At 44.2% G+C, this 25,393-nt stretch overlaps 1 protein-coding gene, 4 non-coding genes and 1 pseudogene across 9 annotated transcripts; 3 read left to right on the top strand and 3 right to left on the bottom strand.

Annotated features, from left to right (window-relative positions):
- Positions 1 to 654: 654 nt before the first annotated feature.
- On the top strand, positions 655 to 952 carry LOC150048084 (signal recognition particle RNA). The gene has a single exon (XR_016539366.1).
- A 1,966-nt stretch (positions 953 to 2,918) lies between these two features.
- On the bottom strand, positions 2,919 to 2,991 carry Trnaf-gaa (transfer RNA phenylalanine (anticodon GAA)). The gene has a single exon. It is a non-coding gene; the product is annotated as a tRNA-Phe (tRNA).
- Positions 2,992 to 3,347: 356 nt separating this feature from the next.
- Positions 3,348 to 3,419, top strand: Trnae-cuc (transfer RNA glutamic acid (anticodon CUC)). The gene has a single exon. It is a non-coding gene; the product is annotated as a tRNA-Glu (tRNA).
- A 2,054-nt stretch (positions 3,420 to 5,473) lies between these two features.
- Trnal-aag (transfer RNA leucine (anticodon AAG)) lies at positions 5,474 to 5,555 on the top strand. The gene has a single exon. It is a non-coding gene; the product is annotated as a tRNA-Leu (tRNA).
- Positions 5,556 to 6,541: 986 nt separating this feature from the next.
- Znf311 (zinc finger protein 311) lies at positions 6,542 to 14,526 on the bottom strand. Of its 5 annotated transcripts, none has more exons than XM_090356177.1 (7): positions 14,448 to 14,526; positions 13,648 to 13,973; positions 13,319 to 13,400; positions 11,980 to 12,065; positions 11,536 to 11,662; positions 10,455 to 10,559; positions 6,542 to 8,982 (listed from the first exon to the last, which is right to left on the bottom strand). In XM_090356177.1, exons 2-7 carry the CDS (start codon positions 13,699 to 13,701, stop codon positions 7,469 to 7,471), a joined length of 1,968 nt encoding a protein of 655 aa, XP_090212303.1. In that variant the 5' UTR covers positions 13,702 to 13,973; positions 14,448 to 14,526; the 3' UTR covers positions 6,542 to 7,468. The 5 variants fall into 5 exon arrangements, with proteins under 5 accessions (XP_090212303.1, XP_090212302.1, XP_090212306.1 ...); XM_090356176.1 differs by lacking the exon at positions 14,448 to 14,526 and adding an exon at positions 14,065 to 14,234; XM_090356180.1 differs by lacking the exon at positions 14,448 to 14,526 and adding an exon at positions 14,065 to 14,234 and having other exon boundaries at positions 13,693 to 13,973.
- Positions 14,527 to 21,123: 6,597 nt separating this feature from the next.
- On the bottom strand, positions 21,124 to 22,090 carry LOC150048079 (olfactory receptor 2W1-like; annotated as a pseudogene).
- Between the last annotated feature and the right edge of the window lie 3,303 nt (positions 22,091 to 25,393).

The raw sequence follows: 25,393 nt of genomic DNA, 5'->3' as shown, positions 1-25,393 counted from the left end.
TGTGTGTGTGTGTGTGTGTATGTTTGCTTCTGTTTCTGTGTCTCTCTGTAAGTCTGTCTGTGTCTGTGTGTCTGTCTCAGTATGTGTGTCTCTCTCTATGTGTGTGTGTGTGTGTCTGTCTCTATGTGTGTGTGTGTGTGTGTGTGTGTGTCTGTCTCTCCGTATCTGTGTCTCTCTGTGAGTCTGTCTGTGTGTGTGTGTGTGTCTGTGTATGTGTGTGTGTCTCTGTGTGTGTGTGTGTCTGTCTGTCTGTCTCTGTGTGTGTGTCTCTGTGTGTGTGTGTCTGTCTCTGTGTGTGTGTGTGTCTGTCTCTCCGTATCTGTGTCTCTCTGTGTGTCTGTGTGTGTGTGTGTCTGTCTGTCTGTCTCTATGTGTGTGTGTGTGTGTGTGTGTGTGTGTGTGTGTGTGTGTGTGTCTGTCTGTCTGTCTGTCTGTCTGTCTGTCTGTCTGTCTCTTTCAAAAGCTGCACGTTTGGCAGCTCCCAAGCAAAGCATCCAAAACCCTGGGCCGGCCGGCGGGCTCGCGTGCGGGGCGTGCGCGTGGCGTCCGCAGCCAGCTGGTTTCGGGCCAGCCACTCGGGGCGGCGGGCGGGGCGGTGGGCGGGGCCTCGCGGCGGCCTCAGCCTCCAGTACGGCTGTGTCGCCCCTGCCCCTCGCCGGGCGCCGTGGCGCACGCCTGTAATCCCAGCTTCTTGGGAGGCTGAGGCCGGCGGATCGAGGGTGCCCGGGAGTTCGGGGCTACGGCGCTGTGTGGAGCGGGCGTCTGCACCGGGCCTGGCACCAACATGGGGCTCCCGGGGGAGCCCGGGGGTACCAGGTTGTCTAAGGAGGGGGGACCCGGCCCAGGCCGGATACGGAGCAGGTCAAACTCCCCGTGCTGGGCGGCGGTGGGACCGCGCCTGCGAGCAATGCCTGCAGTTCCGCCTGGGACATCCGACGAGACCCGGTCTCTTTTCTTGCGTCCCTCTTCTTGAATTTCCCCTCCCCGCTCCATTCATGCTAAATCCTCGCGAGTCAGTCTTGACATGAAGACATCCTCAGCATATGGGAAAACGCAATTCCCAGCCACACAAACACCATCCACGTTTTGGGAAACACAAACTGCAGCCACGACACCGGTCACACTGGCTGAACTAAAAACAGAGGAGACAGCGAGGGCGGAGGAGGCTGTGGGATCCCTCTGGAAAGAGCTGGCAGTTTCTTAAAACCAGACAAAACGTGCAAAGATGGCCACACCACCACAATTGCGCCTCGCTCACCGTGGCCCCCGGAGACGTGAAGACCTGTGTTCACACAACACAATCGCCTGCACACAAACGCTCATCTGGGGACAGCATTGTGCACGGTAGTCAAAAATGGAAAACAACTCAAAATGCCCTTCAAGGAATGGTGATGGACTCCACGGCGGAATATTAGGAGGCAGTAAAAAAGGAACCAAGTGTTGATGTCGTCAGCCGCGTGGAGATCTGCGAGTGCAGACGGCCAGTGACAAGAAAGGACACGCGTGTGCTGGGTCGGGTCTGCATGTGGCTTGAGTCCCACGTTTCGTGGGCTGGACTCAGGGCCATCTTAATACATGGTATCAAGTATTATAATGGAAGCTACCGAAGCCCTCGCTAAAGGCCGGGAGATGAAGTCTTCCCCCCCACTCCCATCTTTATAAAGAACTCATCTTCCCATATTTTGTTATAGCAATGAGAAAAAGACAAATTCAGTATAATTGTATTCATATGGTTGTTTACCTTTTTTTTTGAAAAAAATAGGCTGGCCTAGAACTCTACATGGAGCCTAAGTTGGTCTTAAACTCAATTTTCCGCCTCCTAAGTGTAGCGAAGACAGGATTAATTCTAATCTGGTTAGAATTACAGAAATGAACAAGCAACTCGTGATTGCCAGTGGTTAATGCCTCATGAGGTAGCAGGAAATGCGGGTGGTGGCTTGGAGGCTTGGTTTGGGGAAGCAAATATTCTGTCCTGTGCTTGATTAATGCCAGTATTCAGATTTCCATTTCCGGTTGCAGCTTTGCAAGGTGTTTCCAGTAGAAGACGTCTGGGAAGAGGAACATAGAATGGCACTGTGTGTGGATCTACAACTACTGTAATTATATCATCATCATCATCATCGTCATCAATCATTAATTTTCCTTTTGGAACTGCGGTTGTAACACAGTTCCTCTGGCTGTTTTTGATACTACGTATAATTCTGCAGAGGACATAAACTTATTGATAGTTGCTCCTGAAACAGTCTTCCTGTGAGCTTAGGACTCAGCTCTCCTCCATTCTCTTGTGGCTGTGCTATAGTGCTTTGCCACCCATGACTAGAAATGGTTGTTTCTGAGGGAGGAGTCCTCAGTTTTTGTTTTTGTTTTTCATTTTTTTAAAAAAAGGAATTGCTAGAGGCAGTTGGGAAGTGGCAGTTTCTTGGAATTGGAAGGGAGAATTCAGCAAATAAGGCAAGATGTGGAGATAAACCGCATTTCCCAACCATTTTAGTGGTGGGTGCAAAAATCTGGGAATGTAGGGGTGAGGAAGACAGGGAATTCAGGCCTTGGGCATTCTCTAGTCAGAAGAGGATATGGGGGAGGAAAAGAGACCACGGTGGTGAGTATTGCTCACTTGAACTTCATTTTTCCACATCTAGTTTTGTATTAGAAACTGTCAGAGATTTAGGGGAAAAAGGCTCCCAAGAGGTAGAGACAGAAGTCCTGGAGGATAGGAGTCTGGGGATGATAATTTTGGCTCAAAACACTCCCTGGGAATGAAAAGATACGTTTGGAGAAAAAGGTGAAACTGAACAGAATTCAAACTAAGAAGGAATTGAGTAAAGAATACAAACAAGTGTTTTTTACTTTACCGTATTTAGTAAGACGTTAAATTTAGCATTTAATTACAAGTTTTGTAAAAGCAAAAAGGGAGGAACTGCCGAAACCCGGGATCGAACCAGGGACCTTTAGATCTTCAGTCTAACGCTCTCCCAACTGAGCTATTTCGGCTCCGCCCACGCTAGGCTGAACTTGAGACATAATGACTTTACCATTTAACTCTTGACTAAGTGTTCATGAAGAAAAAGGGAAGACTTTTTAGTTTGATAAGAACTTCTGTACTGATTTTGTTAAATGAATCAATTTACACCAGGTACAACCCACACGTCTAAACAGCAATACTGAGATTATCTATCTACCTGCCCTTCTGAATTACTCTTTCGGGAAGTCCACCATTCTTCATTTCATTCTTAGTTCGGAACTTGGGGATCAATTGTTTTAAAATAAGACTTCATCGTACTTTCTAGGTAAATCAATTACCTGGAACATTCAGCTCATGTAAATCTTGCTGTGCCTTCCCGGTACCTTCCCTGGTGGTCTAGTGGTTAGGATTCGGCGCTCTCACCGCCGCGGCCCGGGTTCGATTCCCGGTCAGGGAAATTTGTTTTTCGGTTTCCCTCCGTCTCAAGTACGAACTTTCAAGAGGTGTCTACTGTGTTTAAAACGTTCCAGTATTAATTATTCCATCTTATCGAAATCTGGGGCTATCTAGTACAGTTTTAAATATTTTAAACGTGTCTGTGTACATGTGTGTATGTTCTTGTGTGTCTAAAGCTTATTTATTCTTCCTCAGGGTTTAGGAACAGGGACATTTTAGAGAGCTGGCGGCACGGGGCGGCGTGTGGCGTCGGATAGAGACCCCCCCCCCCACCCCGGCCCCATTTAACTTCTTTCCCACTGAACTTCCTTTGGGGGTTCAGTTCCTCCCGTCTGTTCTGAAGAAGCACGACTGGGCCTTTTATTTCTCGGAATCTGAGGCTCTTGGGTGGAAGCGATCTGGCTCGAAGTAGCTCCTTGGCTCCTTGCTGGGAAACGTCTCCTCGCCCCCCTCCTCGCTCTCTCTTTTCTGCCATCCGTGGCTCCTCCAGGAATCCTCGCCTTTCCTTCACCAGAGGATCTAGGATAGAGGAGTGGTTCGATTTAGGGGCCCATTCTGCCTTGGCCCACTACCACCCTGACTTTTTTTTTTAATGTTAATTAGAAGTCTAGTTTTAACTAGAAGTCTAGTCTTTTTCTGACCCCAACCTTTACTCCTATTGCATTTCTCAGTGCATTCCTAAATTCCTCCAAGCAGGCCTTTCTAGAGCTACGACACTGGCTGTCTTAGCTGTGTAACCCTAGTATTTCTATTAGGACACTTGTAATTGTGTAATAAACACATAGCCCCCATAGCCCTACAGACGGAATTGACACTTGCAGTCCTGCAGGGGTCAGTGTTTCTCCAGAATATTCTCTGGACTTTGGACACTCACCTGTTGAGTCACTTGCAATAAACGAAACATGTTCACTTTTCTATTTTTTTCTCCTTTTAGTTTGTCATCCAAAAATACAAACACTGGAGAGAAAGATAAGTCTTTGGATTAGTCCCTTGATGGACCAAGATGGAGCTGATGAAACACTGAATGAATATTTAGCCAATGAACACTTAGCAAGAGAGTGTGCTTGTTGTGTCCCTGAAGGGTTCAAGTTGTTACAAGATCTCCAGCCGATCAATTCTGTCACCTCTTCAACTTCCCTTCCTCCCCACAGCTGCCATTATAAATGCCATGATGATTATATTTTTGAATTCCTGATGTTTAATTGGAAAAGGGAGCATGAGACATTAGTTAGCCAAGGGAATAAATGCAGTGTGTATGTGCGTGTTTATATCCCCCCCATATATACACAGCAGTCAAAGAGACTCACATTCACACAGGAGGTGAGGAAAGAGACTCATGGCTCAGGACGTCTGGAGGGACAAGGAAAATGAGGCTTTAGTTAGAGGAAGAGTAGGGATAATTATTTCTTGGGAATACTTCTGTTTGTCATATCCACAAGGAAGTACCATTTGGAAACCGGTAACAGAAGCCTGAAGAGCCACACAAGACTAGATTCCCTCTTAGTCTCCAGAGGGAGCTGTGTCATCCTTACACCTTGATTTGGGCTGGTGATTCTCACAACACCAACAGTAACTCGTGAGCTTCCTTTAGTGCAATCTTCTATCATAACTTGCATAAAGTCCTTTTATGCAAAGTCCTTTAGTCTTAAAGGGAGCTTCTGTACGCAGAAGAGAAGCACAGGGAAAGGACTTCAAAGGATCTGAATCAACTATTTGCTGTTTTTTTTTTTTTTTTAGAGTAGCTCTAGGCCTTTTGCTCCGCCTATTGAATTTATCTGAGGAAGTGTGTGTGGGGGGGGGATGGGGTGGGGGGGGGAACTGCGCTGTCAGAGTTGCGGCTCCCACAGGATGTAACTGCAGCACAAGTGACCACACCATCACCTGAGGATTTCAGTCGGTGCGCGTCCCTTCCTCTCACGTGGAAATCCTGGATAGTAAGGATTTCTTTCTGCGCAGCTTTCGTTTGGGTGAAAATTGGGACCAACCCAGAACCAAGAATGGAGGAAGCTGCATTTACCTATAGGACAAGTATGGGAGACGTTACCTGCCAGGTGTGGTAGCGTGGCCGAGCGGTCTAAGGCGCTGGATTAAGGCTCCAGTCTCTTCGGGGGCGTGGGTTCGAATCCCACCGCTGCCAGGTCCTTTATAGACAGTACGCTTGTTCTTTTCTCTTCCTGAGACTCCGTATTTATGTAGGAATCATCCCAGATGCTGTGGATACCAATAGATAAAGAATTCAGCCAAGATGCTTCCTAGTAATGAAAGAACAAATGAATGTCAGATTCCTGGCGTCTTCCAAACCAATCATTTACGTTCGGGATCAGTGGCTGCTCTTCTCTTCAGCCTTTCCTGGTTGCGGTCCCAGCTACAGGACTGGAAGAGACCCAATGCGTTCCTTTCTTTACTGGCCAGCGCTCTGTGCCTCGGCTCCTCTGCGCAATTCTCCGCATCCCCGGCCCCGGTGCAAATCTCTCTGCGCACTTTGCGCCCGTGTCCCATTGTCTAAGTCTCTGGATTTTGGAAGTTGTTTCCTCCTGAGAGCCTCCCCTGATCTCTTGCTTTCCCTTCCGCTGGTTCCGAGTCACTACTAGGGAGGACATGGCAGGATACAGTCTGAAGGAGCCCTGTGCAATTTGGAGTTCAGCAGGGTTCGCCTGGGACTCCTAAGTATTGTCTTTCTCCACACAAAGCTGTGTGTAATCTTGAACGATGACCTGTACTTGAAAGCATGGAGAACACATGCCTGATAACACAGGCCGGTCACTAAGGGAATCCCAGTGGTTGTGAGATCACTTTCCATGGGTCTGTATCTACACAAGGTATAAAGAAAGGGTTCTGCACTGTTTTCACTGCTAGGCAACCGAGTCTCAATGTTCTGATCGGCAAGGTCACCAACTGGACTCTCAACAATTGGACGTGATTGTAACACCACAGAGAGTCAGTGCAGACCCATACGCTTAGGCTTTGGACCCCAAGAATCTGAAGATATACGTCAGCACAAACATTAAAAAAAAAACCCCAAACTTATTAACATAGAAACTTAAATTGTCCATATTATGTTAGAATTGCTGAATTTCAGAGAGAAAAGTGAATTGAGGAAGGGCGGATTTAGAAATTATAGATTATATATGCTGCTTAACAGTTTATGAAGGAACATGAAATCGGCTCATTTTAAGTTACAAATACAACAGAATTTTTTCTAAGTGTTTATTCTTAAATACGGCTGTAATACTCTTTCATTTACTAATAAGCTTATCTCTTCAAGATGGTGTCTTACATCCATTCCTTGTGGTTCTCAAAGGGAAACACCCTGAGAAAGCAATGGAATTCTGGGTACCTATTCCTAAACTTACTAGGCTTCTCTTCCACGTGGGTCTTCTTTAAAAGACCCACTCAGAGGTGGCTGACATCTGTATTGTTAGATATTCAGAAGGCTGAGATCTGAGGATTGCAGCTTGAAGTCAGCTGGGGCATTAAACTTCCCTAGACTCATTCACCAATTAACAACAACAAAAAGGCTGGCAGTGGAGCTGTGGCTCAAGTGCTAGATAGAGCATCCTAGTCTCCAGCACAAAAGGGACAGCACCTGGGCCCCGAGTTCAAGCCCTAGGACCAGCACCAAAACCCCCCCAAAACAACCCCCCCCAAACCTAGTGAATAGAAATAATGTAGCCCTGAGCAAGCAGAGGCTGTTCTAGCAAGTTATCCAATTTGAGGAGGGAGACATAGGAAAGACCACCAGCATACAGACAGGCAGAGTACTGGGAGACTGGGTCTTAACCATTGGCACCTGAAGCTCTAGCATTTATTGATATGAAGTGATTGAGAAACTATTGGAAGTGAATGTGCTTACTAAAAAAAAAAAATGACTAGAAAGGAAAAAGACACCAGGGATGTCACAGTTAGGGGCCAAGAAAGCAATACTACCCAATACATGAAAACACAAGGGACCAGTCTAACAGATAGAAGGAAAAGTGTTAAGACCAGAATCATTGCACGCAGGCAGGAGTATGATCAAAATACTGATTACTGAGAAGTCTGGGGAAATGATCACTGGAGAGATTTTCCAGTGTGAGCAAGTTCACGGGTTCTCCGGACTCCATGTTTTCTTTTCTTATGTACACTAAGACTCGAGCTCACTCGGAAAGCTTTTCCACACTCCTTACACTGGTAAGGTTTCTCTCCCGTATGAACTCGCTTGTGTCCAATGAGAGCTGAACACTGCCGGAAAGCAGTGCCACACACCTCGCACGTGTATGGCTTCTCGCCTGTGTGGATTCTTTGATGCTGCCTCAGCACTGAACTGTGATGAAAGGCCTTTCCACACTCCTCACATTTGTAAGGTTTCTCCCCAGTGTGGATTCTGAGATGATTGGTCAAGTTCGACTTCCAACTGAAAGCCCTGCCACACTCCGAGCACTTGTAAGGTTTCTCTCCGGTGTGGATCCTTTGATGGATGTTAAGGCAGTGGCGATCTGGGAATGTTTTCCCACAGCCCCCACAGGAGTAGGGCTTCTCCCCTGTGTGTTCTCGCTCATGAGCCCTGCGCTTACTGTTATGGCGAAAGGCTTTCCCACACCGCTCACACTTGAAAGGTTTCTCTTCGCTGTGGATCTTGCTGTGTCGGCTGAGCTCTGCCTTCATACGGAAGGCTTTCCCACACTGGGGGCACACAAAGTGTTTCTCCTGAGAGTGGATTCGTTTGTGTTTGCTTAGGTCTGAGCTCCGACAGAAGGCTTTCCCACATTGGTGACACTCGTAAGGTCGTTCACCAGTGTGGATTCTCGTGTGTTTGGTGAGATCTGAGCTCCCACTGAAAGCCTTGCCACACTTGGCACATTCATATGGCTTCTCTCCAGTGTGGATTCTGCTGTGGATGGCAAGGGCATGCTTGAACTGGAAGGCCTTCCCGCACTTATTGCACAGGAAAGGCTTCTTTCCAGTGTGGATCATCTGATGGATACTGAGATGGCTCCTGGTCTTGAAGGCTTTCCCACAGTCCTGGCACTCGTGGGGCTTCTCCACACTGTGGGTTTTCTTATGTCGGCAAAGAGCTGATCTGCTGTTAAAGGCTTTCCCACACTGAATGCAGCCAAAGGGTTTCTCCCCTGTGTGGATAATCTGGTGCATAGAACACTGCTTTCTGGTCTTGAATGCTTTCCCACACTCATTACACATATGGGGTTTCTCACTAGAGTGCATTCGCTCATGGAGAATTAGATCTGAGTGCCAGCTGAAGTTTTTACCACAGCGAGTACATTCTGGAAGAATTTTAGTGTATGGAATTTGTGGAGAGTCTGGATTGAAGTTTTGCCTACGTGTCTTCTGGTTCTTTTGTTCCTTGAAGGTTGATTCCCCAGAGCCAGCTTCTCTTTCTTTTTTCAGTTTCCTACTTCTGGGCACATCCTGTTGATTGTCTAGCTGGTCATCCGCTTCTCTAACTGTAAGATCTTGGGCAATGACTTCAAGAAGACAGTCACATTTTATGCAGCACACCTCTCTGTTTCCAAAACCCTCTTGCCCTAAACTTGTTTTCTTCTCAAGCCATGTCTCGTCAGTTGACACTTCCATGAGAAAACAAAAGGGACAGATAATAAATGAAAAGGGAGAAGTAATACAATATTATGTGACGAGTAGATGACTTTAAAAAACATAATTTTTTATTGTTATCACGGCGTTGGACAAAATGGGTTACTCATTTCATAATTCAGGTAATATGTACATTTCTCTTTAGGCCAATGTCAACCCTTCCTTTGCCTCCTCTCATTTCCCCCTCCACCAGTTGTAAAGTTCCTTTTCCATATCATGTTTGCTGAATACCATGATTACATCTATTCATTACATTTTTGTCTCTCCCTCCCTCCCTTTATTCCCCATTCCTTTGCAAATGATCTTTTTTTATATTTAAAAAATTGTCAGCATTGGCACAGAGATCAAGTTTATTGACAGCCACCTTGTCACAGGAAAGATGAGAGGTAATGGCAACTCCTCAATAGTGAGTATTCAGTAGACTGATTCACCTACTTACCTGTCAGTCTGTATATGTATGTATTTATTTAGGCAGGACTGGGGTTTGAATTCAGGGCCACCCTTTTGCTAGGTAGGTGATCTACCATTTGGGTCATTCCTCCAACCCAAACTCAATAAACTTCATTACAAAAAAAATCCCATAAGTCTATTCTACCTCTAGAAGCTCCTGGCTTATTGACAGCAGCTCCATAAACCAAATCTACCAACCTAGAAAACTGTTAATGTTCAACTCCTTGTCCCTCTCCTCATTTACTCAAGTGACCTTTTACAAATATTGCCAATGGAGTGGGCTGCAGAAGCGGTGTGAGATGCCACTGCAGGTTCCTTTCAAGTAGTGGTTTTGGACTCTGTGTAGGCTCTATTCCTTCCTCCTCTTCTCCTCTACCTACCTAACAAGTGGGAAGCCCTGAGTTCAAACCCTAGTATGCATAACTGAACACATAAAAAGTATATGAGTAAGTAAATGACTTTCTAGAATTTTGAATGTTCATATTAGATCTTAATTTTAAAAAATATATTTTAATTACATTTCAAATATTTCTCCCTATGAAGTAGGCTACCCAGGTGAGTGACAGAGAGGCTGTCAGAGGGGAGCCAACTTTTCTGAGCTTTTTTTTTTTTGAGGGCCAATGAGATACCAATTAGACAATGATAACACAAGTGTTACTGGATTCTTTTCCCTAAGTGTTCCTTAATGGATTTCCTTTCTGGGACATTCAGGATGGGTGAGCCATCACCAAGTATAAGTATATTCTTTTTTCTCTCTCTTTCTTTTGCCAGTCCTGGGTTTGAACTCAGGGCCTGAGCACTGTCCTTGGGCTTTCTCAAGGCTAGAGCTCTACCACTTGAGCCACAGCACCACTTTCGGCTTTTTCTGTGTGTGTGGTACTGAGGAATTAGACCCAGGTCTTTGTATATGTTAGGCAAACACTCTACCATGGTATATTCTATGACCATTTTGTCCCGTGGAAGATGGCTGGGCACTGGAGGCTTCTCCATCACTTACCAGGACAGGCACAGCTGAGGCACTCCTGATTCTGTGGATCCTGATTACAAGGCTCCATTCTTTGCTCCAGATGGGAGATCAAAGGAGGTTTAGGAAATAGAAGTCCTGATTACAGAGGAGAAAACCAATAGGACAATACAAAACTTTTTTTAAACATATACCTCCGTCTCTTATTTGCATATGAAGACAGGAGAGAGGTGTGCCTTTAGGTAGAGAAAAGGGTTTATTCTGGGACCTGGGAGTATGTAAAAGAACATGTTCAGGGACTTCCTTAGAAAAGCCATTCTCAGAAAGGCAGAGAAGATGATTCTGGAAAAGTCACATCTCAGTATCAGGAAAATGGGTATCTGTACAGAAAGTTTTAGGCTGGTAGAAGGCAATTCTCAACTAGGAGCTGAATATGGTATCAGTGAAGAGAAATTTAGAGTGTTGAGGAAGACCCCATGGAAAATAGAAGGTGAAAAAAGAAACAGGATACTCAAATTCAGAGCTCCAATTTTGGGCAAGATCCTGATGATGAAGAAGAAAGCTATAGCTTTTTTTTTTTTTAATCCTTTTTTATTGGCTGTGGGGCTTGAACTCTGGGCCTGGGGGCTATCCTTGAGTTCTTCAGCTCTACCACTTGAGCCACAGTGCCACTTCTGGTTTTCTGGTGGTTAATTGGTGATAAAAGTCTCACAGACTTTCTTCCCTGAGCTGGCTTTGAACTGTGATCCTCAGATCTCAGCCTCCTGTGTAGTTAGGATTACAAACGTGAACCACTGGCACCTGGCTACAGCTATGGCTTTCAGTAGGAAACCCCGGTGTGCACCAATAATACAGCACTTTTTTTTTTTTTCCCAGTCCTGGGCTTGAGCTCAGGGCCTGAGCACTGTCCTTGGACTTTCTCAAGGCTAGAGCTCTACCACTTGAGCCTCAGCACCATTTCTGGCTTTTTTCTATGCATGTGGTGCCGAGGAATCGAACCCGGGTCTTCATGCATGCTAGGCAAGCACTTTAAATTCCCCGCCCTTTTTGTTTTTTTTTTTTTTAATAAAAGGAAGGGGGAAAGCTCTAAACCAAGTGCAAGGGAGGATCTTACCAAGGAATACCATGTTGTCATAAATTTCCAACATCACATCTTTGTAAAGATCCTTTTGTGAGTAGGTCAGGCTCTGCCACTCCATGTTAGTGAAGTTCACAGCTACATCTTCAAATGTCATGGACTCCTGAAACAAGTTCCTGCTGTTACAGAGAAAGCCCTGTGGCTTCCTCTGAAAGGCACTGTAGGGTGCAGGCGTGCAGAGGTGAAAGGCCTCTTTACTTTGGGGACTATTTGGAAATGAGGTAAAAGGGAGGATGTTTTTTTTTTTATATTGAAAATTAACAAAATATAAAACCCTCCATAAGTGGTTTGTCATCCAATAAAATGTCCCTTACAGGAGGGACCTGTGGATGTGATATAGTCAGAGAATGTAGTAAAAATAAGCTCCTATTTATGAGGCAGGGATAGATTTTCAGGAGAAATGGAAGGGTGTCAGCTCACTTGGTCTTGGTTCAACACATCTGTTCCTGGCAGCTTTCCTTGACTTTCATCCTTAGTTGAGGCAGGATATGGAGGAGTTGGTAGAGCTGAGGAAAGAAAAATAATTCATTAATTTAGAATGCCATTAATGAGATCTGCTCTCATCTTTAACAAACTCAGATGAATCTGCAGCTCTAACCTATAGGGTTGAGTCTACTGCTTAGAGTCTGCAACTTCTCTTAGTGTCAGTTATCAGTTATCAGTTGGGTCAGGCCCTTGGCATGGCAGCCATGCCAATTGCGCCCTCTCTCTTTCTCTCTCTTTTGTTGGTCATGGGGTTTGAACTCTGGGCCTGGGGGCTGTCTCTGAGCTCTTCAGCTCAAGGCTAGCACTCTACCACTTGAGCCACAGTACCATTTCTAATTTTCTAGTGGTTAATTAGAGATGAGTCTCATAGATTTTTGTGCCCAGGCTGGCTTTGAACCACAATTCTCAGATCTCAGCCTGCTGAGTAGCTAGGATTACAAGCGTGAGCTACCAGTGCCTGGCACTTCTCTTCTCTCTTGCTGAATGTTTTCCTCTGGTCTGTTTTTGTCCTATAATAACCATAACCTCTCTACAAACAGATTTAGGAAAAAGGCCAAGTCTGACTCTTAGCTTAAAGACAATCCTTCTTCCTATACTGGAATATGGAAATCATTCTCTCAAAAAACATGGGGAGAGGGCACAGTGAAATGGGGAGAGGTAGCTGGGCAAGGTTGTATATACCTGTAATTTTATGGACAACTGGGAGGCTGAGGCAGGAGGATTCTGAGTTCAAAGCCAGCCTGAAGTGGCAGCTTTAAGCCACCATGGTCTAGATACTGAGACTCTGTCACCAAGCAACCAAACAAAAGCCCAATGTTGAGGTCATTGACTTCTAAGATTCTGGGGTCACCTTTGTTCTTCAGGATCCTTAAACTATACCCTTTGAATTTTTACCAAAGCTTTAATTTAGAACCAAACTGATTTTATTATTTTTTTTCCAGGCATCTGCTAGGTCCCAGTTCTATCTGCCCCTTGTATACAATTTTAACCACTCTCCTCTTCACATATGCCATCAAGAATACTTCTAAAGTTTGACGTCTCATTATTACATCTTCCTTCATTTTCTCCAACGCTTCATGGGAAAGTTTTTGCTCCTTCTTTTTACCACTTTATCTTATTTTTCTCAGGTCCTTGTAATAGAATCTAAAATTTTAAGGGTTTCCAGGAACACTTCCAGAACGAATCTTTCTTCCCTCACCTCCCCTTTCTCACTCCCCAGGGCCCTCTGAATCCCTCCGCTAATCTGAGCTGCCATGGTATCTGTATGTCTCACCTGTATCCTTCAGTAGCTGGGTACCTGGGGATATCGAAAGCAGCTTGCCTGATAGCCCTGGACTCTCTTCCGACAGTGTGACCTATTGCAAGACGTAGTGTGAATTCACTGAAGGTGAGGAGGAAAAAAAAAGGAAGATGCAAGCAACCATAATTCTCTTCCAGAAATCCCCAAAGTGGAGAGAAAATCAGGGGCTCCCTGCATGATATACTCCATAAAGAAATATAACACCCAAGTGTCACCAAGTCAACTAGGAAAACCAATATCCAGGACAAACTCTGCAAGTCCAGGCCCACCATCACTGCCACAACGTTCCTTCCAGGACTCACCTCGGCTTCCTCCTTGTGATGGGCCACGGCCCCTCCTCTTCTTACCTGCTGCATCTTCTCACCCGGGTGACAGAGGCTATCCCTTGGATCTCGCTCTGGATTGGTTCCAGCTGTTGTTCAGCTCCAACGACCGAAACAAGCAATGGCGCGGCTGCTCCAGTAGATGGCACCCTCTCCCTGCGCTGCTCCGGGCGGTGGCCCAGGCCCAGGGCCCGGGCTAACTCCCGGGGAAGGCGCTGTTTGGGTTGAGCCTGGACGTGGGTTGGGGGTTCTTCAGCAAGGTCTAGTCAGGTGTGTGCATTCACATCTTGGTTATTCCTGCACAACTGGAGAGAAGAGGAATGAGACGACGGGGAAAAGAACCACAGAGGAGCTGAAGAAGCATCTCTGGGGGTGGGGGGGGGGAGTGCAAGTAACTGTGCAAGACGCGGGGAAGGTGTGCAAGTAATAGTCTCACGATCGCTCCGGCCACCAAACGGGTGTGTCCTGCCCGCTTTGGCTCTCCCTAAACAAGTGTGTCTGCACTAGTCAACAACTGCATTCTACACGACCGGAGCCCACGAATCCAGGAGCGGATGCTGAAAGGAAAAGGGGGGGGGGGGCTAGGAAGGAAGCAAGAACGGGGACAACGGGGTGGAGGGGACTCGGGGAACCCGCCAGCAACCCGGGGGACCCCAGAGAGGAGGGGGGTCCACAAGATGGGGAGGAGGTGCAGGCGCCTCCCCCTCGCCCTGGGCCAGCTCCTCCAGTCCAGGTAGAAGGGCAGATGTGGATCCAGGCGGGCTGCACGCAGCACACACCTCCGCTCAGGCCACTCTCCGCGGGCACCACTCCAGCCACCAGCGAAGATCTCCACTTCCGAGTCCGCCAATCGCCACTTCCTGCGACGTTCTAGGAACCGCCCGGACTCCCTGGCCCCGCCCCCGGCCCGCCGGGCTCGGGAGGAGGGGGGTGAGGGGTGTGTGTGTGTGTGGAGGGGAGGGAGTGTCAGCTCTCGGGATGGGGGGAGTGGTGGTGGTGCCCGGGCTCGGGGAGCGTGGGAAGCATGCATGTTTGCAGGACTGTGGTCCTGGGAGGTCTCACTGTCGTGGAGGGAAATCTGGATAGGAATGCACAGGTTCTGAGCCAAATCTGTGCCCTCAAGGGGGAAAAAAAATCCTCTAAGAGAATTTGGTAAACCTGCTCAAACGCTGAGGATTTTATAATAAAGGAAACTTACACACTGATGATGATGATGATGATGATGATGATGATGATGATGATGATGGTGATGATGATGATGACGATTATTATTATTGCCAAACGCAGTTTCATGTATCCCGTCCGTTTTCCTTGTTTCAGTATTTTAAAGCAAAACCCAACACATTATTTCAGTTAATTCTCTTAAGCGATGTGGATACTTTTTGACAGAAACACTAGGGCAAAATCCGATATGACTATACACACACACGCGCGCGCGCGCGCACACACACACACACACACACACACACTAGTTACTTTTAAAGGTTAAAGTTTATTTATTTATTTATTGGTAAGGATCATTCTTAGGTAATACTATGTAGTTTCTTCTTTTTTCTTTTCTGTGCGTCAGGAAACGTGTTGTTTTTTTCTCAATCAACCTTATCTCTGATAGTTTCACTCATGAATGCTCTTTGGCCAAAACGACCATTTCATTAGAGGTTGTTAAACTGTCGGTTTTCTATTTCACCACGGTTTTCTACATTTCCAAAGCTAAAATTCTGCTGTAAAGGACTTCTTTTAAACTACTTTAATAACCTAGTCTAATTAAGATACATTATTTATTTATTTATTTGCCAGTCCTGGGGTTTGAACTCAGGGCCTAGGCACTGTCCTTGGAGACTTTTTGCTCATGCATGCTAGGCGAGCACTCTACCACTAGACCACGCTCTCAGCTCCGAGATACATTTTTTAAACTATTTGTTTTGGGCTAATTACGGTGACTCTTGAAGGATTTTCCCCAAACATACTTTTACCTCAACCAGTGTTCCCATTCCCTTTATTTTCTAGGTGCACTGAAAATGAAAACATTTTCTATTCATGTCAATCCGTTTCCCCACACATGGTAAGAGCCCCAAAGGAACCCGAGCTGTGTGTAATTTCAGACAGCAAGCAGTTTCTTAGGGTCAACCTGGCTTGGCTAAAGAGAAGAGCGCTCCACACATCCTAGAAGGGTGAGAAGCCCGTTACCATGGAAACCATGGGGCCGCCCAAAGGTCCTCCATACTAGGTGGCTCGGGTCCCTCAGCTGTGGGTGCGGTCATGGTTTCTTGGACCTCACCTGGAGATACTTCTGGGCTTCCTCTGCCTCAATCCCGGAAAGTCAGGACCTTAACCTGCTGCGGCAAAGCTGGGGAGCTGAGGTCTCTGGACAGGTGGGCTTGGGTGGTGTTGGGGGGAGCTTTGAGAGGGGACCCCGGGGTGGGCCGTGGATATGGATGGTGCCGCCTGCCAGGCATTTTTTTTCCTTTCCTCTTCTGTTTTTCCCTCCTCTTCCTTTAAACCATCCTTTACAATTAAATGTTTAAAATTTGATTAGGCAAACAATTGACTAGAGTGTGTCTATTCTACGTAGATTAGGCCTCATGTGAGTGCTTTATATGTATGAACCAATGTAATTCTCAATTTAGTCAAGTACTTTCTACTATTATCCTTTTTTTTTTTTTTGCCAGTCCTGAACTCAGGGCCTGGGCACTGTCCCTGGACATATTTTGCTCAAGGCTAGCGCCCTGCCACTTGAGCCACAGCACCACTTCTGGCTTTTATAAATATGTGGTACCAAAGAATGGAACCCAGAGCTTCATGCACGCTAGTCAGGCTCTCTACTACCACTAGGCTATGCTCCTGACTCTATTATCCTAATCTTTAGATAGGCAACTTTACAGTTTGAGAAGGTATTATGCTTATTTCTGTTGTCACAGCTGGCACAGCTGGTTAGATGGGTGTAAGATCCTAATTCCAGAGTCCAGTGTCCTTTCCTCAGTCTCCTCCCCATCTACTTCTGCTTGGTGTTGGGATGCTGGCTCTGTGGGAACTTCACAATATTTCCCACGGTGTCTTCTGGGTATTCTTCATCCCTCTTACCCTACTTTGGCCCAAAGCTCTTAATAGCTTCCAATATACAGTGCTTTATTTATGCTATGTATTTATTGTATGTTATCTCAGAGTATAAACTCCACCAGTCAGGGAACGTTGTCATTGGTAGATTGGTGGATTATTCGAAATCCAAACAGAGCTTTGATCTTACCTCTGTGACCACAGAATGTTTAATGTAAATAAACCACAGAGTGTTGGTTTCTATATTTGGCTGGACATCTCAGGGAATATCACGGAAGGAGAAAAAAAATAAATCCCCACATATATACTACTGTCTGGCCTGAGAGTCTGCACCCTTTTATCTTGAGAATGTGAGTGATGTCAGTGCCCAAATTCGTTGTGAATCTGTTCCTTATCATATGGGTCTTGTCACTGTTTCCCATTGTTGACACTGTTTGCCTTCCCATAGGATAGATGCCAGACACACACTCAGAGGAGCCTACAGTAGTATTTAAAACTGCAAGTCAGGTTTGTAACTAGGGAAGTTAAACAAAAAATCCATTTGAAATTGTTTGGGGTAAAGGGTGGACCATACTGTAGAATGGAACCTATTGGTCAGAACATATTGAAGATGTTTAGAAGTGGAACCATCAACCCTCCTTTATTATTAGTATACACTAATAATAAAAAAGTGCAAGACAAATAATAGGCCTTAAAATTTTTCAGCGGCTCCTCATCACTTTTTAAAGAGTGGATTTCACTCCAGAATGCTTAGGAAGTGAGCTACATGGATTAGAAAGAGGGCTTACATCTAACTTCAGATTCCCAAAGGACTACCTGCAACCTGGAACAGCATACTGGGATACCAGAGCCAAAGAAATGAGAACAGACAGGGTTAGTTAACTGGAGACCAGGGGGTTCCAGGATCTCCGGCTCTTAAACCCTGAGCTCCTGGAAGCGAGCCTATGTAGTTCAGTACAGGACGGTTACTATAGGTATGTGCAGAAAACAAGGTAGCACTCTATCTTGTGGTTACAATCGTTAACATGAAACCTAGTTTGTTTACACAGTAAGTTCGAACTCCCTTATTGCTAGGGAGTAAAGGGAAGCTGTGAACATTTCTGAAATCCATAACCATAACATAACCATTCTTATTCCCATTGTCTCAAGCTTCATAGGGTCCAAGCAACTCTAACTTAACCATCACTGGGTCTAGTCAACTGTGACTTAGACGTTCATTTTGTATACATATTTAGCAATGATTGATTTTTGAGCTAATCTCAAGTCATTTAAGAGTAGGGGCAGGACGTGTGGCTCCTGAATCAGCTATACCTATTCAGGCACTAGCATGCTTTGAAAAGTATTTCTACCGAGAAAATACTGCCTCATGGGGTCAGGCTCACTAATTTCTTAAGCCCCAGAGTAGTCTCTGTCCTTTCTGAAGGTTCAAAACTTTGGAGGACAGGACTTTACGTTCTGTCACCCTGCTCCTGCCTTATCAGAGACCTGTTATGGTGGGCTACCACATTGACTTCTGTCCTCTTTCTTTTCCTGCCCCAAAGATTATAGGAAATCATCTGGGAAGGATTGGGATTGTAAACCCTCTACTCCCGTGGTTAGCATCCTCATTTACTACTGCTTCTTTACCCCAAAGACACCAGAAGTGATTTTAAGGCTTAGGTTATTCTGAGAAGATCGTGGAGGTAACATGGGGTATCTCAGGGCTACAACTTAGCCTGCAGCCCCGAAGTTTTAGGGACCAGGGGTGTAGGGAGGAAGGGAGGTTGGAGAATGGAGATTCAGAATGTCAGAGATCAGGGCGCCCCCTTTTTTCAATCACACATTCACAAGATGTTTGAGTCTTCCTGGCTCTCCTCTTGCTCTCCTAGAAAAAATATTCTGAAGGCCATATTGGTCACTATTAAAAAGGGAAGGAAATGTGCAGAAGTCTGGTTGGGAGAAGGAGCGGCAGGCCTGCCCTCTACAACTTTGGCTTTGTTTTTGTTTCCTGTTGGATGAAAAAAACTGATCACAGATGTGGGACTCTCCAGGAGGGGGAGGAAAAAGGGGTCACTGTCACAAGTACCTCTCATTGGAGCAATTCTGCCAGTCACTAGATTGGAAGCACTCTGACGGAAGTGACTTCCAGAAGGGAAGACCTGAAAACGAGGGGAGTGGTTCTCCAGCACCACCGGAGACAATTCCACCGGGAGAGGAAAGATCTTCTGGGACCAACAGGGCCTGTGCAGATCTGGAACAATTATTTCGGTTTATCTTTTTCCAACAGCGCCACCTTGTGTCAATAGGAATAAAAAACAGCACAGGAAACCATCCCATTAAAAGATGTGCCAATGCCGGGAGTTTGGCCTAGTGGTAGAGTGCTTGCCTAAAAGATGTGCCAAAGACTTAAAGAGAATCTTCTCTGAAGAGGAAATAAGAATGGCCTATAGACACATGAAGAAATGCTCAACATCTCTGGCCATAAAAGAAATGCAAATCAAAACAACTCTAAGATTCCACCTCAGTCCAGTTAGAATGGCCAGGATTAAGAAATCTAATAACATGCTGGAGGGGATGTGGCCAGGAGGGATCACTACTACACTGTTGGTGGGAGTGCAAACTCGTTCAACCACTATGGAAAGCAGTTTGGCAGTTCCTCAAAAGACTAAACATAGAGCTCCCCTATGACCCAGCAATTCCACTACTTGGCATTTACTCAATCTTCCAGAAACAAGGACATACTAAATCCACTAGCACAACAGTGTTCATTGCAGCACTATTTACCATAGCAAAGATATGGAACCCAACCCAGATGTCCCTCAGTTGATGAGTGGATCAATAAGGTGTGGTATTTATGCACAATGGAATTCTCTGCTGCTATCAGAAAGAATGACATCACCCCATTTATAAGGAAATGGAAAGACTTAGAAAAAATTATATTAAGTAAGCTAGATTCAAAGGAACATAGGCTCAATGGTTTCCCTCATTTGTCATAACCAGTAGAAACCTTGGGCTCTCCTAGCAGAGATTTACAATAAAGCAAAATGAGGGTTTATAAATATAGAATGATGCTAAATGAAAGGACCTCCAGGATATAGAAACAAAAGCCATATAATGATTGATGTCCTTAATATACTATGTTATCTCTCATCTCTTTTGCTGTCCCTTGGTTATCTCATACTGTTACAGTATTTCTCCTGGTTATCTGATATATTGTATATATACGTATTTGGTTATTTGAAGTTGGATAGGGAAGGGAGAAAAACAAGATGAGGCGCTGGGGGAGGAAAAGGGGGACCAAGACATGAGAAAGGGTATCAATGTATGTGAAGTAATGCACCGTTTATCTGGCGAATATAATGTAACCCTTCTATTAATTTACAATAAAAAATTAGTGAAAAAAACCAGCAAAGAAAATGGCTGTGCAAATGGATAAAAACTCACTTTTGGAATCAGAAATTTCTAGAACACACAGGAAGGAAGAGAGCCCCAAAGAGAAACGCTATGTTCTATTAAATTTTACTACAAGTAAGGGCTGACACATATAATGCTTATACTCAGAAAGAAAAACTATGGGGCACATTTGTCCTCTGGGTTCAAAGACTATTTCTTGCTAACAACAGCAAGCAGAGAGGCTTTTTATGTTTTTCCCATTTGCATTGTCAAAGCTAAATGTCCTCCACATTCTCATGTCAGCAGGGGAAATAAAAAAAAATATATACATGTCGGGGCCGGGAGCATAGCCTAGTGGTAGAGTGCTCACCTAGCATGCACGGAGCCCTGGATTTCATTTCTCGGTACCACATACACAGAAAAATCCAGAAGTGGTGCAGAGCACTACCCTTGAGCAAAAAACAGTGTCCAAGGACAATGCCCAAGTCCTGAGTTCAAGCCCCAGGACTGGCAAAAAAATGCATGGGAGAAAGTTATGTTTTGCAGACCTATGATTCTGTACCTACTACATTTTGTAATTATATAGTTGACAGTGCTGCTTGACTAGTTTTTGTTTTTTCATGTCTTGGGATTGTGTATTATAATGGATCTCTATCTGCCTATCATTTCTTGGTAATTCTCACTTATTAAAAAGTTAAAAAATATTTTGGTAAATGGCTAATAAATGGTCTTTAAGAAAATTGATTACACTTCTGTTGCTAAAGGCCATTATTTCTTTTTTTTTTTTTGCCAGTCCTGGGCTTGAGCTCAGGGCCTGACCACTGTCCTTGGACTTTCTCAAGGCTAGAGCTCTACCACTTGAGCCTCAGTACCACTTCTGGCTTTTTTTTTTTCTATGTATGTGGTACCGAGGAATCGAACCTGGGTCTTCAATCGAACCTGGGTCTTCATGCATGCTAGGCAAGCACTTTAACCACTCGGCCAAACTCCCGGCCCAAGGCCATTATTTCTTTAGTTTCTTTACACCCTGATAGCAGATTTACATTTACTTCACAATTTTGAGGAACATTTGTCCATTTCCAGTACTCTGTTCAGAGCACTCTTTACATCTTTGTTTCTTAAAGTGTAGATCAGAGGGTTAAGACTGGGTGTGATGATAGTGTAAAAGAGAGTTAAGAACTTTCCTTCATCTTGGGACTTGGGTTTCTGTGGCCTCATGTACATATAAATGAGTGTCCCATAAAACAGAGTCACTACTGTGAGATGAGAGCCACAGGTATTCAGGACTTTTCTCCACCTGTTGGTTGACTTGATCCTCATTACAGCTCCAGTGATGACTCCATAGGAAATGAGAATCAGTGACAGAGGTACAAGAAGAAATATAACTCCAAGAGTGAAGACCACAACCTCGATGACTCTTGAATGGATACAAGCCATCTTGATCAACCGCAGGCATCTCACAGAAAAAATTATCCACCAGGTGGTGGCCACATCTTGGCAACTTCAATGTCAAGGAGCAAAGAATTAAGGCACTTCCCAACCCCCCCAACCAGGAGAGCAGCACCATCTTGTGGCAAAGCCCAGGGTGCATGAGGACCATGTAGTGGAGAGGCTGACACACAGCAGCATAGCGGTCATAGGCCATCACAGCCAAGAGAAGACATTCCGTGGCTCCCAGGTCAAGGGCGAAGAAGAACTGGAGCGCACAGCCTCCGTAAGTAATAGACTTTGTTGGGCCCCACAGGTTGACCAGCATCTGGGGGACGATGCTAGTCGTGTAACAGAGGTCCACAGCAGACAAATTCGATAAGAAGAAGTACATGGGGCTGTGGAGCTGGGTGTCCAGATAAGACACGAGGATGATGGCTGTGTTTCCCACCAGAGTCACCAGGTAGAAGATGAAGACAGCCACGGAGATGATGTGCTCCAGGCGAGGTCGATCTGAGAACCCGAGGAGGATGAAGTCTGTTGTGGAACTCTCATTGCTTGTTTCCATGGCCCCTTATGATGTGCTAGGAGATTATGGCATGATAACCAAAGGTGGTGTCAGTCTGCCTTAGAACTGGAGAGTGCTGACATTGTCATGACTCTCCAAAATCACTATTTACATAGTTTTCCTATGTGGAACATCCCTTTTAAGAAACATTTGGTGTTCAGTGCTTATAGTATCGCCGTGTTTACGCATATCCAAAATGGTTCCAAAATATGACGGTAAATTCATCTAGAGTGTATTATGAATCATTGAGAAGGGTTAATATGCTTTGTCGTCTATGGTCCTGTATTTCTAAATTGTGAGATAAAACCAATGCAATTTTTTTTTGGGTCGGTCATGGGGCTTGAACTCTGGGCCTGGGCGCTGTCCCTGAGCTCTTCAGCTCAAGGCTACCGTCCTACCCCCAAACCAACTCATTGTAAGAGAAGGATTATGACAACAAACAAAGCTTTTTTCTTGGCCATTCTGCATCATTTCCAGGCAGGTAATTTAATATAAAAGATAGTTCATAAACCCGAGTTGTCTTTTTGGAGTTAAGCAATTGAATGAGTGCATCTCCTGTTTGCTTTGGAATCTTTTCATGTAAAATCTTTATGGTATTTTGATAAAAAATATATATATACAAGGAATGAAAATTTTACCCAATCACTTTTTTCTGAATATTATATCATATAATCATCTAGACTGAAACTTTCTCTGCCAAATTTTTGGTCATGAACTTCATACCTAGCCTGTGTTTATATTCCCTGTGCGTGAATGGAAAATCAGCTTCATTTTTCAGTCTATAATAAAATGCATTTTTTTTTTGCCAGTCATGGGCTTGAGCTCAGGGCATGAGCACTGTCCTTGGACTTTCTCAAGGCTAGAGCTCTACCACTTGAGCCTCAGCACCATTTCTGGCTTTTTTCTATGTATGTGGTACCAAGGAATTGAACCTGGGTCTTCGTGCATGCTAGGCAAGCACTCTACCACTAGGCCAAACTCCTGGCCTAAAATGCATTTTCTTAAGTAAATCATTGTTGAATATAGTTGAGTTAGAATTTGAACATACTGTAATTATAAAGAAATAATTTTCTTGGTCATTCACATGAGATATGTTTATAGCATTTTATAATAAAAGGACATAAACTTAAGCACTTAGTGAGCTAGGATTAAATGTACAGATTCCAGACTCCAAGAACCTGGCTTCAAATCTTAGCTCCATTGATTGGAAGCTCCCTTTCCTAGGAAATAATTTCAGCTGCCTGAATACCAAGTTTTTATTATGTAAAATAAATGCAGTAATTTCTCTTTCTTCAATGGGAGATTGAGAATGTTGATATTTGTGAAGGCATTTGAGTTTGTTGAATTCTAAAAAGAGAAACTCTATTTTTCTCCCAATTATTCTATATATCCCCTTTCCCTTCCAGTTTTATACCCCTATTTTACCATGATTGTCTCAAGCTAACCGAGAATCTGTGTGTGTGTGTGTGTGTGTGTGTGTGTGTGTGTGTGTGTGTGTGTATGCTTCTAGGCTTATATGGCTTGAATTCAGAGCCTGGGTACTGTCCCTGAGCTTATTTTGCTCAGGCTAATGCTCTACCACAGGAGCCACAACTCCACTTCTGGTGTTCTGGTATTTAATTTTGAGATAATAGTCTCACAGACTTTTCTGACTAGGATGGCTTTGAACCGTGGTCCTCAGATCTCAGCCTGCCGGAGTAGCTAGGATTGCACGCTAGTGTTCAACTTTGAAGAAGTTCCTTCCCTCCCTCCCTTCCTTTCTCTTCCTTTCATTTCCTTCCCTTTCACCTCCCTCCCTCCCTCCCTTCCTTCCCTTTCTAGTAATAGAGCATTTCCTTACTTCAGCGAATTTGAAGACAAATGAACCAAGTATATACAAACATAAGTTTGCGTCCATCAATATTATGAAGATAAAAAGTATCTGAATATGAAGAACATATTTAGCGTATAATTTATTGATGATTAAGCAAGGGATATTATGTGGTAGTCATACAAAGTCCAAACAGGAAGAGAGAATATCAAAAGGGTTAAGACCACAGACACTGGGGTCAGTCTGGGTATTTATAACCACAGTTTGGTTGCTGCCATTTTTTGATGATGTGAACTTGATCTAATCCACTTTTACAAGTCTCAGTTTCCTCACTGACAGTTATCCTAAAAACACTTTCTTTGTAGGGTGGTTGTGTGGCGGACTAAATGACAATCTTAATATAAAATATTTAGCATGATGCTTGAAACATGGAGAACAGAAAAATTCAAAATATATCAGCTGTTATTGAATTAGAATCTTCTATACTGACATGCTTCAATAGTAGTATTCTTCCAAGCTCATATACCTGTCACCTTTTTGTTTTCATGGGAGACCTGTGTTGTCTAGAATGTGTTTCTACCTCTTGTCCTTTGCTGTCAGAGATATCAGAAAATACTTACCGGTAGACAGAAAGATTAGAATCCACTGATTTTCTATGAGGGGAGAATTCACAGTCATCCTGCTTATATGTAGTCCAAACGCACGTGTTTCCCATTAGGCTGGAAGATTCTTCCCTTCACTAATAGTTCAGAAAAGGAATTGGTGAAGCAAAAATTAGATTAGCCACTACCAGTTTATGCTGACACCATGGTTCTATTCAGTGGAGCTCAACTTTAGAAAAAAGTTTCTATTTAATTTGGGTGTTGAGAAAACTTAGATCCAGGACAGGTAAAGTTGAATTAGTTTTGGCTAAATGCATTTCTAGTCTGATATTTAAAATCTTTGGATATTCTATTTATTTTTGTAGAGTTTTGCTAGATTAAACAAAGAGGGCACTGTGTTTGAGGTGGACTCCAAGAACCATGAACACATATTAGGGAAGTATTTATTACAACTCTAAAGGCTACTTTGTTGTTGTGGTGTAGAGCCTGGGGGATTGGTGTCACACAGAGGTGATTAAGGTAAACTGTGATTATAGTCACGTGCTTAGCCAAATAGGAATCTGATAAAACTTCCCTGAAGGCACTGGATTTCATCATCATTTTCCTTTCCTTTTTTGATTTCTCCAGATGAAATTAATTTCAAAGATAGATTTACATAAATAGTATCTTTAGACATGAATTGAAAAATATAAGGTAGAATGTCTTAGAAAACTATAAATTTAGAAAATATTACTATCTTTTAAACACCAGGAAAATGGACTTAGATAAGAGATCTATTAAAATGTGTATGTCTTACAAATGTATCAAATATTGTGTGTTCTAAACTGAGAATTAGTTCTCAAATTGGTTTATGATACTTTCTGTAAAGCAATCTGCTATAACTACAATAAA

The sequence above is a fragment of the Megascapheus bottae genome, chromosome 22 (genome assembly GCF_031878675.1).
Source record: "Megascapheus bottae isolate mThoBot1 chromosome 22, mThoBot2.hap1, whole genome shotgun sequence".
In the NCBI taxonomy this organism is placed as follows: Eukaryota; Metazoa; Chordata; class Mammalia; order Rodentia; family Geomyidae; genus Megascapheus; species Megascapheus bottae.
This window is presented reverse-complemented; position numbering and strand designations above follow the sequence as displayed.